This window comes from Vombatus ursinus, unplaced genomic scaffold (genome assembly GCF_900497805.2).
Source record: "Vombatus ursinus unplaced genomic scaffold, bare-nosed wombat genome assembly UNPS02015255.1, whole genome shotgun sequence".
Lineage (NCBI taxonomy): Eukaryota > Metazoa > Chordata > Mammalia > Diprotodontia > Vombatidae > Vombatus > Vombatus ursinus.
This window is the reverse complement of record NW_020955033.1, coordinates 38,006,240-38,021,460: the sequence shown is the minus strand read 5'-3', so window position 1 is coordinate 38,021,460 and position 15,221 is coordinate 38,006,240. Positions and strand designations below refer to the sequence as shown.

The 15,221-nt window shown below is 40.3% G+C and overlaps 1 protein-coding gene and 1 pseudogene across 1 annotated transcript in view; both read right to left on the bottom strand.

Moving 5' to 3' along the window:
• Positions 1 to 4,441, bottom strand: part of LOC114031893 (gamma-soluble NSF attachment protein) — a 33,546-nt gene extending 29,105 nt beyond the window's left edge. The window contains exon 1 of the mRNA XM_027847088.1: positions 3,916 to 4,441. Within this exon, the coding sequence (XP_027702889.1) occupies positions 3,916 to 3,971 (56 nt within the window). The 5' untranslated portion in view covers positions 3,972 to 4,441. The remainder of the gene's footprint in view (positions 1 to 3,915) is intronic.
• Positions 4,442 to 12,474: 8,033 nt separating this feature from the next.
• Positions 12,475 to 15,221, bottom strand: part of LOC114031812 — a 15,450-nt pseudogene continuing 12,703 nt past the window's right edge.

Below are 15,221 nucleotides of genomic sequence, written 5' to 3'. Positions count from 1 at the left end.
GATCCAAAGACAAGACTGTTAGAAGAAAAGTCTTTAACTAATCAGTCCTTCTTCACTGGTGCTCCCAGTGGTGCAGGAAAAAGAACATTAGATTCAGAATTAACAGACCTAAGTTCAAACTCCAGCTCTGCTATTTACTGCCTACATAATGTGGAACAGACCACTTTACTTTTCTGGACCTCAGTTTCCAACTCTGCAAAATGTGGAATTTGGACTGGATGATGTCTAAGATTTTTTCCAATTCTTCACCCTGTGAAAATTTGAAAGAAAACACTGCAACCAATAGAATATTAGGTTACTAAATCTTCTAAGTTGTTGATTTTAGTGATCAAATTTTCCTAACCAAAAATAAGGATACAAGGTCTAACAAAAAAATATGTCTTTTATATATCCTTATTAAAAGCAATTCCAACTACTATAGTTAAGCAGGAAGTATGGTAGTCATTAAATTTTAATAGTATAAAGTAGTATATAGCGGTATATTCTGATCTGGGATCAAGTATACTTTCTTTCTGCCTTGTAAAACATAAGAGACATTTGGTTAACAGTTAAAGATATCTGGAAACTAAAAAACATCAAAAATTTAGAAGTAGAGGGGTCTAGAAGTATCAATTTAGTCAAACACACTTACTATTTACTTCTGTTAGTCTCAATGTTAAAATATTTGTTCTCTCTACAAACACTGAGAAAACAAAACTATGGTCAAGGAACTGTCCTAGGTGCTAAGCAATATAAGAATGAGCAAAACAAAGTCCCTGACCTTAAAGAGCTGAAAGTCTATTGGAGAAGTGTTTGCATACATGCATGCATACATACACTATGATATTAGATAGAATATAAAAGTGTAATATAAGAAGTACAAAATACCACTGAAGCACAGAGGAGGGTAAGGGACTAGAGAAGGCATCATTTGAAGGATAAGTCAGTTGGGTCAACAATCACTTATTAAACAATACGTGTCCACCACTGTGCTAAGTACTGGATATACAAATAAAGATAAAAATAGTCCCTGCTCTCAAGGAGCTCACATTCTAATGGAGACAACCTGTAAATAACTAGGTACCTATAAGATATCAGGCAGAAGAAAATGAAAAAAAAAAGTGCATTCTACATAAAAGGAACAGTGTGAGCAAATGAACTAAGAAAAAAGGCCTTTCTTGTCCAGAGATATGAATGAGGCAAAGATATGGCTCCTTCTCACACAGAATCAGAGAGTGAAGCTTATCTAAGGGGCCCAAAATGGGTTGCCTATTGCTGGGCAAGAAAGACAAGGACAAAACTTTTGGTCCATTGGCCAGATGAGGAAGAATTCATCAAGGACTGAGGATAGTAAAATATCTACCATGTTCTAGGTTCCCCATTCTTTACTTTTCAGTAAAGAACTGGGGAAATAGAGACTCAGTCTGGACTAAGGATAGAGAAGGTAAGTTTCCCCTCTAATTCAAACCTGTTCAAGTCTCTTCAAGAAGTAGAAGTAGGAGTAGGAGTAGAACAAGAAGAAAGAAAGGAAGGAAAGAAGGAACGAAGGAAGGAAGGTACCTAGAAAGATAGAAACAGGGACAGAGAGAAGAGATAATCTACAAAATAAGAACCTGAAGACAGAATAGGATGGGATCAAGGATACAAGGGAGGATGGCATAGTGGAGAGGTCACTGGATTTAGTATCAGAAGATAGGTTAAAGTCCTGATTCTACTACTTAATAACTTCATAAGTTTGATAAGTTACTTATCTCTCTGAGTCTCTAGCTCTTCAACTACAAAACGAGTGAATTGAAAGAGATGATAGCTTAAGTCGGTGAATATTTTGGTTAGTCTCAGAAAGAAAAAGTAACGTGTGATACAGTATCAAAGAGAATATGGGTGAAGATATTTTAGAGAAAGAAATTTTAGAGTAGAGGGGAAAGAAGTTGAGGGAAGTAATTTTAGATGTCTCTGATCTTCTAAATAAACAGTCAAGGTCATCTGCAAATAGTGAGAAAGAAGGCCACATTGGTGAAAAATATAAAAATTTGAACAGCAGTTGTAGAGAATCACTTAACAAGTCAACAAAAGATTAATCAAACGCTGAGAAACAGCAATGATCCACCTAAAACAGAGACAGAATGAAATGGTAACAAAGTAGTTTCATGACCTTCTTCAGCAATATTTAGCACACTTAAGAACAGGGGAGAAAGCATATGGTATGATTTACTCAGGGGGCAAATCACGAATGGACTGAGTGAATAGGAAAGAACTGAGAGAACGAGAAAGGGTTATATGAAATATATGGAAAAAATTTGAAAGATCTCAGAAGGGAAATTTAAAATTCAAAATCTTAGAAACAGAATACCTAAATGTAATGATGAAATTCAAAGTGTGACCACACATTTGTGGGTATTTGAAGTGAAGATGAATGTCATTGGTCTTCTCAAGGATTATGAGATCATCGAAGTAACACTGAAGTCAGGGAATGGGGTGGTGAGCTGAAGGAATAAAAAGAGGAGAGAGCATCCTGAAGGTCAGTAGATACAATGAAAAAGAGAGAGAAAGGAGTATAAATGGATAGCATGGACTTAAAAAAAAAAAGTTGTTGAGAAATGGAAAAATAATCTGAAGGTTACAGTAAAAATAAGGAATATACTATGCTAAACATTCCACCTCACCCTGGAATCTGGGGGTGTGAGTGAAAAATGTGTTACGGCAAATTCTATCATAAACATTACTGAGTTTGAAATAAAAAGATCCTTCACTGACAAGCTATTACTCCTCTAAACTTACTTAAGACATTTCCTAAGTCACGGAAACATGCACCCCTAACTGCTACTGGAAAGTAAAACTGTATTTACTGATTAGATGGAATGCATAATCTGGTAGTCCAATGGAAAATCTGAGTTGTCTGCATACCATGCTCTCTCTCATCTTCTTCATCAGGAAGTGGCACTTAATTACCCAAATATATCAAGCCCATACAAAATTAAATTGGTATGATCCTTACCTTCTAAGAATTTACACTAATGAGGACAATAAAACATATACCATCTAAACTTCATATATCAAATATTTACACATATTCAAGCAATAGTGAAATTATTTTTCTCTGATAAAGAGGCTGAATGGTAGCTGATGTCCAGAGAAGAGTCAGAAAATACCCCCAAGGCTTCAGATAGAAAACAGTTTTTTTAGTGGAGAAAATGGATGGAATAGGTGTGATCTCTGGCGCTTTTGAAGGAAGGAATAGGCGTGCTGTGGGTTCTTCACAAAACATCACATAATGTTTCTGCCAATGTGTGGTTGTCATTTATAACTCGATTCAAATGACAATTGTCAATACCATCGTCACAGGAGAGGCAGATGGATAATCTATTGGATAATCTACAGGAAGTTGGGCACTGAAGGGAAGAAGAGTGCTACACAAGAGGCTAGATCTCACTCTCACTCAACAATTACAGAAGCTTATTCTACACGGAAATGTGAAATCAAAAATTAAATGAAAGCATGTGAATACCTACTAATTATTATTATTCTTACAAGGTAGAAGAAATGAGAGATTAGACAACGGGCCCCTTCGTGGAATTTGTTAGTATAATAATTTACGTTAGTATCCAATTGGGATTCCTTTAGAAGAAACAAGAACAGAAGCATAGATCCCACAACCATTTCCCAGAAAGGAGCAAACACTGCAGTATTACTAGTAACTTCCTCAGCCACTTCCGGAAAGTCGGGGTAGGGACAGAACAAACTACAACTCCCAGGGTGCACCGCGATCCCCTACTCCCATGTCCAGCATTTCCCTCAGCCAGGGCTAGAGTAGCTGTCAGGGGCCTCGAGCACCTCGGCCGGGCTCCCGAGGGCTAGGGGGAATGGCAAGTCCAGGGCGAGTCCTTGGTTCAAGGACAACGGCGACCCATGCCCCAGCCCCGGGCCGGGCTCACTCACTATTTCTCTGCTTTGGCGATATGCTCCAGCCCTTCGTTGATCTTCTGAGCTGCCATCTCCACAGTCTCGGCTCGGATACTGCGGAGGGGACTCCCTCTTCCTGCCGCTGCAAAGGACTCCAGTTTGAAGCCGGGGACGGGGAGACTTGAAAGAAAGAAAGAAGGAAAGACCGAGTGGCCTAACCAGCAATCTGGCTACGGTGGGGTGGAAGGTTCAAACCCAGCGACGATGGCGGCTCGAGCGCAGTCTGGTCAGGGCGCACTGTGAGGTGGCCGGCGCAGGCGCAGTGCTCCTAACTTGTCGGCTGGGACTGCTGGCGGCTGCGCAGTGCTTCCAGCTCGAGGGTAGGCGGAAATCCTGGGTCTGTCTTAGCCTATGGAGTGGAGAGGAATCTGGGCTTTTCCAGTTGGCTGGGAGTTTGTGAAGAGCAGTGTCCCCACGGGACCATCACAGCAAACACACTTTGATGAGCAAAGTGAAATAAGTCATTGTTCCCCTGAAAATTGTTCGTGTCTTTCATTACCCGTTCAAGCTGTCCCAAAAGTCTAATGTGGTTTTAAGCTTTCGCACGTTAAAATCGCACTAAGACTTGTGGAACACCATTTATAAGGATGTGAACACTCTTCCCCCTCGGGGGTGTGTGTGTGTGTGTGTGTGTGTGTGTGTGTGTAATTATATATCCCCAATTTAAAACTTAATGTTTTACCCACAAGGGAGCCACTAGGATCCACAGAAAAACTTCTTCCTCAGGTATTAGAGGATTTAGAACGGCAAGAGACCTTAGAAAACATTAGTCAATAAGAATTTATTAAGCATCTACTGTGTGCCCAACCTTTTTATTTTGCTTGGGGGGGGGGGGGAGGACGGGAAGCATTGCTTCCTCATTTTTTTACTACTTTTAGAATCCCAAGTGTTTCAGCCTTTCAAAGAACAGCTCTGATGTCTACTATCTCCTATCTCCAATCTCCTATCACACCTCTACCCCACCCTCAAGTTGTTAGTGCTTTTTTTCCTTTTGAAATTACTCTGTAAATGTGATTTGTACAACACTTAGGAACGAATGAAAAGCATTTATTAGGCACTTTGTTGTTCAGCGTTGTTGGACCCTTCCTGAGCCTGTTTGGGATTTTCTTCGCAGAGATCCTGGAGTGCCATTTCCTTCTCCAGCTCATTTTACAGAAGAGGAAACTGAGGCAAACAGGGTTAAGTGACTTGCCCAAGCCACACAGTTCGAAAGTGTTTGAGGCCACACTTGAACTCAGGAAGATGAGACTTCCGGACTTCAGACAATGGCACTCTATCCACTGCCACCTAGCTACCCCCACTCACTTTGTACACATTTATCTGTCTTCTTGATATTCTTGAGTATATAACTAAGTGAAAGAACATTGTAAACAGCTTTGCAAACCTTAAAGTGCTAACTTTAATGCCAGCTATGGGAGCTATTATTGTTACTCATTCTAGCAGAATGTACTCTCTGAGGGCAAAGACTATTATTGTTTTGTCAACCTGTGCCTAGCAGCAGACCTTAGACATAGTAAACCCTTAATGAGCATTTGAATCTTGTGGAACACCATTTATAAGTATGTGAACTCTTTCGATTTAAATTGAATTTCAGTCATACCTGCCTCAAAGGAACTTACCTTCCAGAGATAGAAAAACTAGAAAAGTCGAGAAGGATTTGTTCAAAGTCAAGCAAAGTAGTAAGTAGCAGAGCTGGAATTCAAAAGGAAAGCCAGATCCCCAGATTCCAATTTCCCTTTTCCCTAGCCACAGCTTGGGGAGGAGACACTACCAGCACAGTCTTCTTCTCATACCCAATGCTGCTCCACCCCCATCCCCACCGGTCCAGGAAGTGGCAGGACTGAAAAGGGTAGGACTGCTAGACGTGAGATAGAAAACACTGGGCCACAGACTCTCCATGCCTTTATTGCCATTAGCCCACAGCAACCTTCATAGCACCATTCAGATCCTTCACCCAGACCTAATTCCTGTTACCAAAATTCACAGAGAGTCTGAATGTGCTTTTCTTTTGAGATGCAGATCAAACAAGCATTCTGGAGACTTATCCCACCCTTATTGCTGTGACCCTATTTCTCCCTCCTCCTGCTACAAACTAAAGACTCTACTGCTGCCTTCTCTGGCTTTGATAGGTGAGCTTTTTGCCTTATCTCTTCAGGGCACAGGACTCCCCACCAGTTCCCCAAGTCTCCTCTTCAACCCCAAACAAGAATCCCTACCACTCTCTCCTCCCTCCCCTCCTTTTTATGCATTGCCTTACCCCAGGCTTTTGAGAATAGGGACCTTGCTTACTCATATTTGTAATCCTAGCAGCATCTGACACAGAGTATGGGTTAAGTAAGTATTTTATCTGTCGGTCTATCTATGAAACAAACATTTATTAAGCATTTACCACTGTATATGGAAAGCATTGTGTTAAGTACTTGTTGTCCTTCATACTTGAAGAGAACCAAAATGTCTGGGGTCAATATACAGTGTGTCCAACTGTGGCTGAGCAGAAGTCTCTACCATAGGTCGAGCACAAATAGTCCACATGAGCATTTGAAATGGTGATGATGCAGTTTAGAGGTTCAGGGGTGCTGGGACCCCAATATCACAACACGTAGGTCCTGCCTGAAAGAATTCGACACAAGCCTTCTTTCAGCCAAAGACAAGGTTTATTAGAACATTGTCATATTGGGGAGACTCTTAAGGAGTCTGAACATGAGTAAGCAGTTGCTAGATTATAAGAAACTAAGCAGTGGCTAGATTTTAGGAATCTGATCAATGGCTTGATTATAAGAATCTGAGCATCTTAATGGTGACAAGATGGACCTTATATACAGAAAGACTATGGGAGGGATCTCGGAGTGCCCAAGTAGTCTATGAGGTAATAGAATTCCAGGGAAATGGAAAGGGAGACAAGACAATGGAGGGGAGATTGGGTATAGCCACAATGAAAGGCCAGTTGATGGGAGTTTAGCCCCAGGAAGGCCAGAGATTTGGCCATGTGGGAAAGTCCAAAGTTTTTCCTTTCTGAGGCCCAGATTCCAACCCCATCAGTGATATCTCTAAATTCAGGCATTTCATATTTCTTTTGACCTACTGCAATTCTTCTTTGCTCATAGAGCATAGCACATTCTTTGATTCGGGCACACCAGGCTGGGCTGGCCTGTGGCTGTGGCTCCCACATCTCAATCAATTCCAAAGTTCTTCAGGAGGCCTTGAGAGTGTCCTTGTCAAAAAAAACCCAACAAAACAAACAAACAAAAAAAAATGCCAGCCTTCAATGAGCTAACAGGAAAGACAATGGTACATATAGAAATATATAAATAATATATCCAAAATGATAGAGATATTATTCAAAACCCTTCATAACCTGGCCCCTTTTCTACCTTTCCAATCTTCTTATACCTTATGCCACTCCTCCCCTGTGTGCTATCCATGGACCCTGGCCTCTTGGTGTTCCTCAAACAACACACCCCATTTCCGGACTCTAGGCATTTTCAAAAGTTGTCCCTCCATACCTGGAATTCCTCTCCTTCCTCATCTCTCTTTCTGGCTTTCCTGGCTTACTACAAAGCCCAGTTCAAATTTCACCTTTTACAAGAAAACATTCTCAATCTCCCTGAATTCTAGGGCATTCCCTCTGCATTGAAATATTGTCTTCCCTGTTAAACAGTGAGCTCCCTAAGAGCAGAGATTGTCCTTTGCTTTTCTTTGCATCCTCAGTACTTAGCATAGTACCTGGTACGTAGTAGGCTCTTAATAAATGCTTGTTGACTGACTGGCAGGAAAAGGAGCGGACCTGTGATTTTATTGATGTAAAGAACTCCAGAATGGGGAAACTCCTTCTACTACTGCAGATAGACATCTTGAGATTTGCCTTAAGCACTGAGAGCACAGATTTGCCCAAGATCACACAGCCAATATTGTTAGGGCTTAGAGGTATTACTAACTTAGGGGTATTCCCCTATGCCCACTGACTCTTCTACAGAATGTAGACACCTCCCCAAACCACTTTGAACCCCCAAGACCTGAGAAAGGCCTAAAACCTGGATTGGCCAATCAGGAGAGACATTTTGGCCCACTCTGAGCTTAACCTATCATAATGCTTTGTGCGCTCTGGCGTAACAGACATGTTTTGCTTTACTCTCTGAGTAAACTCAAAATGCCCCTTCCTGTGTCTACAACTACAGGGCTGGATGAGGCTGACCAAGAGCATTCTTCTGTTTATGACCACCAAGAACAGGGAACCTGGGACTGATGGGGTTGGAATCTGGGCCCCAGAAAGGAAAAACCCTGGACTCTCCCACATGGCCAAATCTGGCATTCCCCTGAGGCTATAATCCCATCAACTGGCCTTTCATTGTGGACCTCCGTATGGCCCCAGGCCACTTCTCCATTCTCCCTTGGCCATGTGGTCCAGGTCCCTGGAATTCTATTACCTCATGGACTACTTGGCCACTCCTAGATCCTTCCCATAGTCTTTCTGTATATAAGCTCCATCTTGTCTCCATTAAGATGCTTAGATTCTTATAATCCAGCCACTTCTCTGATTCCTAAAATCTAGCCACTGCTTACCCATGTTCAGACTCCTTAAGAGTCTGCCCAATATGATGGATGTTCTAATAAACCTTGTCTATGGCTGAAAGAAGGCATGGGTCAAATTCTTTTGGGCAAGACCTGCATTTTGTGATTTTGGGGTCCCAGGACCCCTGAACCCCTAAACTGCATCAAAACCAGACACTGTCTTGAATAGTGGGACTTTTCTTATCTTGGTATTTTATGGACATATGCTATGTAGGGGAAACAAGGATATCCTGGGTCTGTAATTTCAATTGACACTTTGATACTTCTCTTATTATATGTACAACCTTTTCAATTAAGAAAATTCCTTTCTCGTGCTATGGTTAAACACATATGGAGACTATAATTTTAAGTGACACGGACATCCTAAGTCGGAATTGCTCTAAGAATATAAAAGGTTTTCCTCGACTTGCTTATCTCTGAATCAGAAATATCTTCTAGTTCCCATGTATTACATGTAATACCCATGTAATACATGTATTCTGCTAGCTTAAGGGAATAAACAATATAAATGTGTATCACTTAGCTTGTTTGCCTCTTTCAATCAAACTTCTAGGTCAACAAAAATAAATACAAAGTTTTATGAGGCAGTTCATTAGCAACTTTGGTGACCAGAAGAAAAAAAAAAGCGTCATGTAGTAGTTTGAACTAAGTTTTAAAGAGAAAACAAAAAACAAGGAAGGTGTACATTCCAGGTATGAAGGACAGCTGGTGACACAGAGAAAGGAGATCATCGTTGATACAGAGCAGTTAGTAGGTCAATGTGATTAGATCATGATGTTCTCAGACAGGGGTAATGTATTAGGAGACAGGAAACATAGGAAAGGGCCAAATTGTGAAGAGATTTAAATGCCAAACAAAATTTATATTTGATCCCAGTGGTAAAAGGAAGCCATTGGAGTTTAATGAATATGGTAGGAGCAGCACATATGAGTGTACTTAATCATTTTGGCAGCTAGTTATAGGCTGAGGCTGATTCAAGTTGTAAATGGAATGAAATAAAACACTTACAGACCAGCTAACAAAAGGAGATTGATTTAGCCATGACATGGAAAGGATACCTAGCAAGGCTACTGCATTGGCTCAGATAAACCTACCCCACCTATGGTGACTAGCATGTTGTGGGACATTGACTCTTTCAAGAGGTAGCTTTGTATGCACTAGGCAACCAGGAAACCACTCAGTCCACTGCCCTAATGAAGTTTCAGGGACAGGTTCCTTGACTTTTAGGGAAGAAAAAAAACCCAACTACAGACATTGCTTCCACCACACAGTGGAAGATGGATTCAAGTAGGAAGAGGCTTGAGGTAGAGCAGACCACATAGAAGGCTTGTTGCAATAGTCTGAACAAGAGGAAATGAGGGGCTGAATTAGGGTGGAGACTTGAGTGAAAGAGGAATGAATGGGAAAGATATTGAAAGTCAGTCAGTAAGTATTTATTAAGTGCCTACTATGTGAAAGCACTAGGGAAACAAAGAGAGGTAAAAGACAGTCCCTGCCCTCAAGGACTTCACAATTTAACTGGGGAGACAACCAGCAAACAAACAATACAAACAAAAGATATGTTCAGCATAAAAAGGAAATAATTAGGAAAGACAAGGCCCTGGGATTAAGAGGCCTGGAGACAAGCTTCCTCTGGAAAGAGAGAAAGAAATGACAAGATTTGTTATTATATTTTTGTTAGTAGATATGTGGTATGAATAAAGACAAAAGTTGGTGAATGAATATTAGAGAATGAATCAAGACCTTATGAGCTTTGAAAAGTCAGAAGAGCCTCCAGAGGTCCAGCAATTGGAGTCTATATGTAAGTTTGCCGGGAGCCAGGTATGTGAATCCAGTAAGGACTCAGCCCTAAGGAACAACCTACTTGACCCAGTCAGCAGTGAATCAATAAACTGACCTGCAGCTTAGACACCATATCCTGCAGGCAAGGGAATAACTTGTCTATCAGCTGTGCCACACCCAGAAGTATACTTGGTAAGGGGAGTGAAGATATTTGTTAGTCACCATTTTAAGCTTGAGCCCAGTATCTCCAGGGACCCATATGTTATGTTTTTGTGTTTCAGTTCTTGCTATATCTTCTCAATCAATTTCCTTTTGTAAAACTAATTTATGTCAACTGGTTGATTAATAATGGTGGGATATTGACTAGTTATTGATATTGAGAGGAGCATACCAGATGGGGAATTGGGGGTGATAGTACTAAGAAAGTCCCACGACCCCTCAGAGTTATCCTTAGAGCCCTGGGATGGAATGAAGAAGTCACTCTCTGGGGATCCAGCCTGTTATTCTGAGTATTCATTGGCAAAATGAACCTCAAAGCTAATGTGCTACATTGTGTCTATTAAGGTGATGAAAGGACAGGAGCCCATGTCACAGGAAGATCAGTTAAAGGAAATTACAATGTTAAAGCCTAGAAAAAAATATATCCTTCAAATTATCAGATCATAGATTAGAGTGAGACGGGACTTTACAGGTCATCTAGTCCAACTCCTTCATTTTACAAATGAGGAAACTGAGAGCCAAAGAGTTTAAGTGACCTGCCCAATTTCATCTACGTAGTAAGTGATAGAACTAGGATTTGAACCCTAGTTCTATCATTGCTCATGTCCTATGAACCCTAGTTCATGGACTATGAATGCACATCCAATGCTTTTTGGAAAGACTTAGAACTATCTAAAAATGGAATGGTCTTTTTCAAGAGGTGGTAGGCTTGCTATCATTGAAGGTCTTCAAATGATGGTGGGATAATTGTTGATGATATTGTAGAAGGGATTCTCTGCCAGGTCTAAGTTTGCATGGATGATCATAGAGGTTCTTTCTTACCCTGAGAGTCTCCATATTTTCAATGAAGAACAAACACCTTCAACATCTAAAGTCCTTGAAAATACCAAGAAGTGAGTAGAGTACCATGGAAATTTTAGGAGCAAAGAACCAAGTTGTTTCAAAATAGTTTATATTGGGATCTCATAAAGGATCTCCATTTACTTCTCCATCTTTTGATTTAAACCTGCTTTTCATCTGGTGCCAACTTTGAAGATAAAAAACTATAGCATTTCTTTGTAATTTCTGGAGTATACTTAGTGAATATTAAGAGTGAGGAAAGCTTTACAAACTGTAAAACTTCACACATATGTATGTATATACATATATATGATATATGTACAGTACATGCATGCATGTATATCTAGATGGGAGAGTGTGTGTATATATACACACATATATATACATATACACATATATTACATATATACACATATATATGTATGTGCTTTATTAAGTGTGTATCCCTATGTGGCAAAAAGACAGAGGTATCCATGAGCCCTTCCAGATCCCTGCTTTGGCCCATGTTTCTCTTCACTTAGGTTTAAAATTTAAAATCATTCACATATAATATTTCATAAACTTATCACCCTTTCACTCATTTGCCTTCACTCAGAATTTTAGCTCTGGAAAATTTGCAAATATAGCTCATATTCCTTTTCCCATTAAGATTATCTCCTTTCCAACTTGATGAGATTCAAAAGGAAAAGATGCTTGAATTATAGATTCAAGTATATTTGCTGCATGGAATTCAAATTTTAAAAGTATAGAGAAATTCTTAGGGGTGGAGCCAAGATGGCGGAGTGAAAGCAGTGACTTGCTTGAGCTCTTCCCCAAACCCTTCCAAATACCTGTTTAAAAAAATGGCTCTAAACAAATTCTAAAGCAGCAGAACCCACAAAAAAACAGAGTGAAACAAATTTCCAGCCCAAGACAACCTGGATGGTTGATCAGAAAGGTATATCGCGCAGGGTAGGGAGAGGAGCTCAGTTTGGCATGGGCGCTCAGGTCGCAGCGACCCTGGAGCAGGCCTCAGAGGGTTGAATCGCAGGCAGCTGTGGCAGTTTCCAGACTTCTCAACCCATGAACACCAAAGACAACTTGGAAGGTCAGTGGGAAATGTCTGTGACTTCAGTGAGAGAGAAGCTAGGTCTCGAGCGCGGTCCACGGCGATGGCTGCTTCCTGAGCTTCGGGAAGGCCCACAGACTGAGGGGGAATCAGGTGGCTGATCAGAGGGGCATTGCAGGAATCTCTTGCTTTGCCTGTGCTTGGATCTGGGTCACAGTTCTGAGGGGCAGTCCTGGGGCAAGGAGGAGTGCTGGCCTGGTGGAGCTTGTTGTGGTGGTGGAGAGGAAACACCTTGCCCCTTATCATACCACCTTGGAAGAACTGAAAATTTACAGGTCCCTAGAAGTATCTCTGAAAACAGCTGTACACAGCCCCGAAGCTTGAGACAGTACATTCTCCACATTGGAAGCAGACTCTTACCTTAACAAAGAGTTTAAAACTCAAGTAATTGGCTGGAATCATGAGTAGGCCGTACAAAAAAGGTCAGATTATATTATCTGACTGGTGACAAAGAAGATCAAAACATGCAACCAGAAGAAGACAACAAAGTCAAAACTCCTACATCCAAAGCCTCCAAGAAAAATATGAATCAGTCCCACGCCTTGGAAGAGCTCAAAAGGAATTTTGAGAAGCAAGTAAGAGAAGTAGAGGAAAGACTGGGAAGAGAAATGAGAGTGATGCAAGAAAATCATGAAAAACAAGTCAACAGCTTGCTAAAGGAGACCCCAAAAAAACTGAAGAAAATAACACCTTAAAAAATAGCCTAACCCAAATGGCAAAAGAGGTTCAAAAAGTCAATGAGGAGAAGAATGCCCTAAAAAGCAAAATTGGACAAATAGAAAAGGAAGTCCAAAAGATTACTGAAAAAAATACTTCCTTAAAAATTAGAATAGAGCAATTGGAAGCTAGTGACTTTATGAGAAATCAATACACAGTAAAACAAATCCAAAAGAATGAAAAATTAGAAAACAATGTGAAATATCTCATTGGAAAAACAACTGTCCTGGAAAATAGATCCAGGAGAGAGAATTTAAAAATTATTGGACTATCTGAAAGCCGTGATCAAAAAAAGAGCCTAGACATCATCTTTCAAGAAATTATCCAGGAAAACTGCCCTGATATTTTAGAATCAGAGGGTAAAAATAGAAATTGAAAGAATCCACCCATCTCCTCCTGAAAGAGATCCCCAAAGGAAAACTCCTAGGAATATTGTAGCCAAATTCCAGAGTTCCCAGGTCAAGGAGAAAATATTACAAGCAGCTGGAAAGAAACAATTCAAATATTGTGGAAACACAATCAGGATAACACAAGATTTAGCTGCTTCTACATTAAGGGACCACAGGGCATGGAATATAATATTCTGGAGGGCAAAGGAGATAGGATTACAACCAAGAATCACCTACCCAGCAAAACTGAGTATAATTCTTCAGGGGCAAAAATGATCATTCAGTGAAATAGAGGATTTTCAAGCATTCTTGATGAAAAGACCAGAGCTGAATAGAAAATTTGGCTTTCCAATACAAGACTCAAATGGAACATGAAGAGGTAAACAGGAAAGAGAAATCATAAGAGACTTATTAAGGTTGAACTGTTTACATTCCTGCATGGAAAGATGATATTTGTAACTCATGAGACCTTTGTCAGTATTAGGGTAGTTGGAGGGAAAAAATTGTGTGTATGGATAGATATATAGATAGATAGAGGGCACAGGGTGAGTTGAAGATGAAGGGGTCATATCTGGAGAATAAAATTAAGGGGTGAGAGGATTATACTGGGAGAAGGAGAAAAGGAGAGGTAGAATGGGATAAATTATCTCACATAAAACAGACAAGAAAAGGCTTTTACAGTGGAAGGGAAATGAGGGAAGGTGAGAGGAAATGAGTGAATCTTATTCTCATGGGATTTGGCTTAAGGAGGGAAAAACATACACAATGGGGTATAGAAATATATCTTGCTCTACAGGAAAATAAGGGGGGAAGGGGACAAGAGAGCAGGGGGTTGATAGAGGGGAGGGCAGATTGGGGGAGGGGATAATCAAAAGCAAACACTTCTGAGGAGGGACAGGGTCAAAAGAGAGAATAGAATAAATGGGGGGTAGGATAGGATGAAGGGAAATATACTTAGTTTTTCACAACAGGACTACTATGGAAGTGTTTTGCATAACTACACATCTATAACCTGTATCGAGATGCTTGCCTTTTCAATAAGGGTGGGTGGGGAGGGAGGAAGGGAGAAAATTTGGAACCCAAAGTTTTAAAAACACATGTTTAAAAAAATGTTTTCACTTGCAACTGGGAAATAAGAAATACAGGAAATGGGGTACTGAAATCTATCCTGCCCTACAGGAAAATAGAAGGGGAAGGAGATAAGAGAAGGGGGAGAGAGATAGAAGGGAAGGCAGACTAGGGGAAGGGGTATTCAGAATTTATGCCATCTTGGGGTGGGGGGAGGGGTGAGATGGGGTGAAAATTTGGAACTCAAAATCTCGTGGAAGTAAATGTTGAAAACTAATTAATAAATTAATTAATAAAAAAAAGAAAAAAAAATTCTTAGCCACTGGTAAAGATCAGAAAACTTTTACCTCTGCCTCCGTTCTCCAGATGTAGAGTCTCAGTGTATAGCTAAGTAACCTTTTTAAGAAAGAAAATTCTTGTGATTTACTTCCTTTTTTAAAAAAATATTTTATTTTTGTTACCTGAGTTTCAAGCTGTTTCCCTTCCTCCCTCCCAACTCCGCATTAGAGAAGATCAGCATTTAACATTATCTATCTATCTATCTATCTATCTATCTATCTATCTATCTATCTATCTATCTATCTATCTAT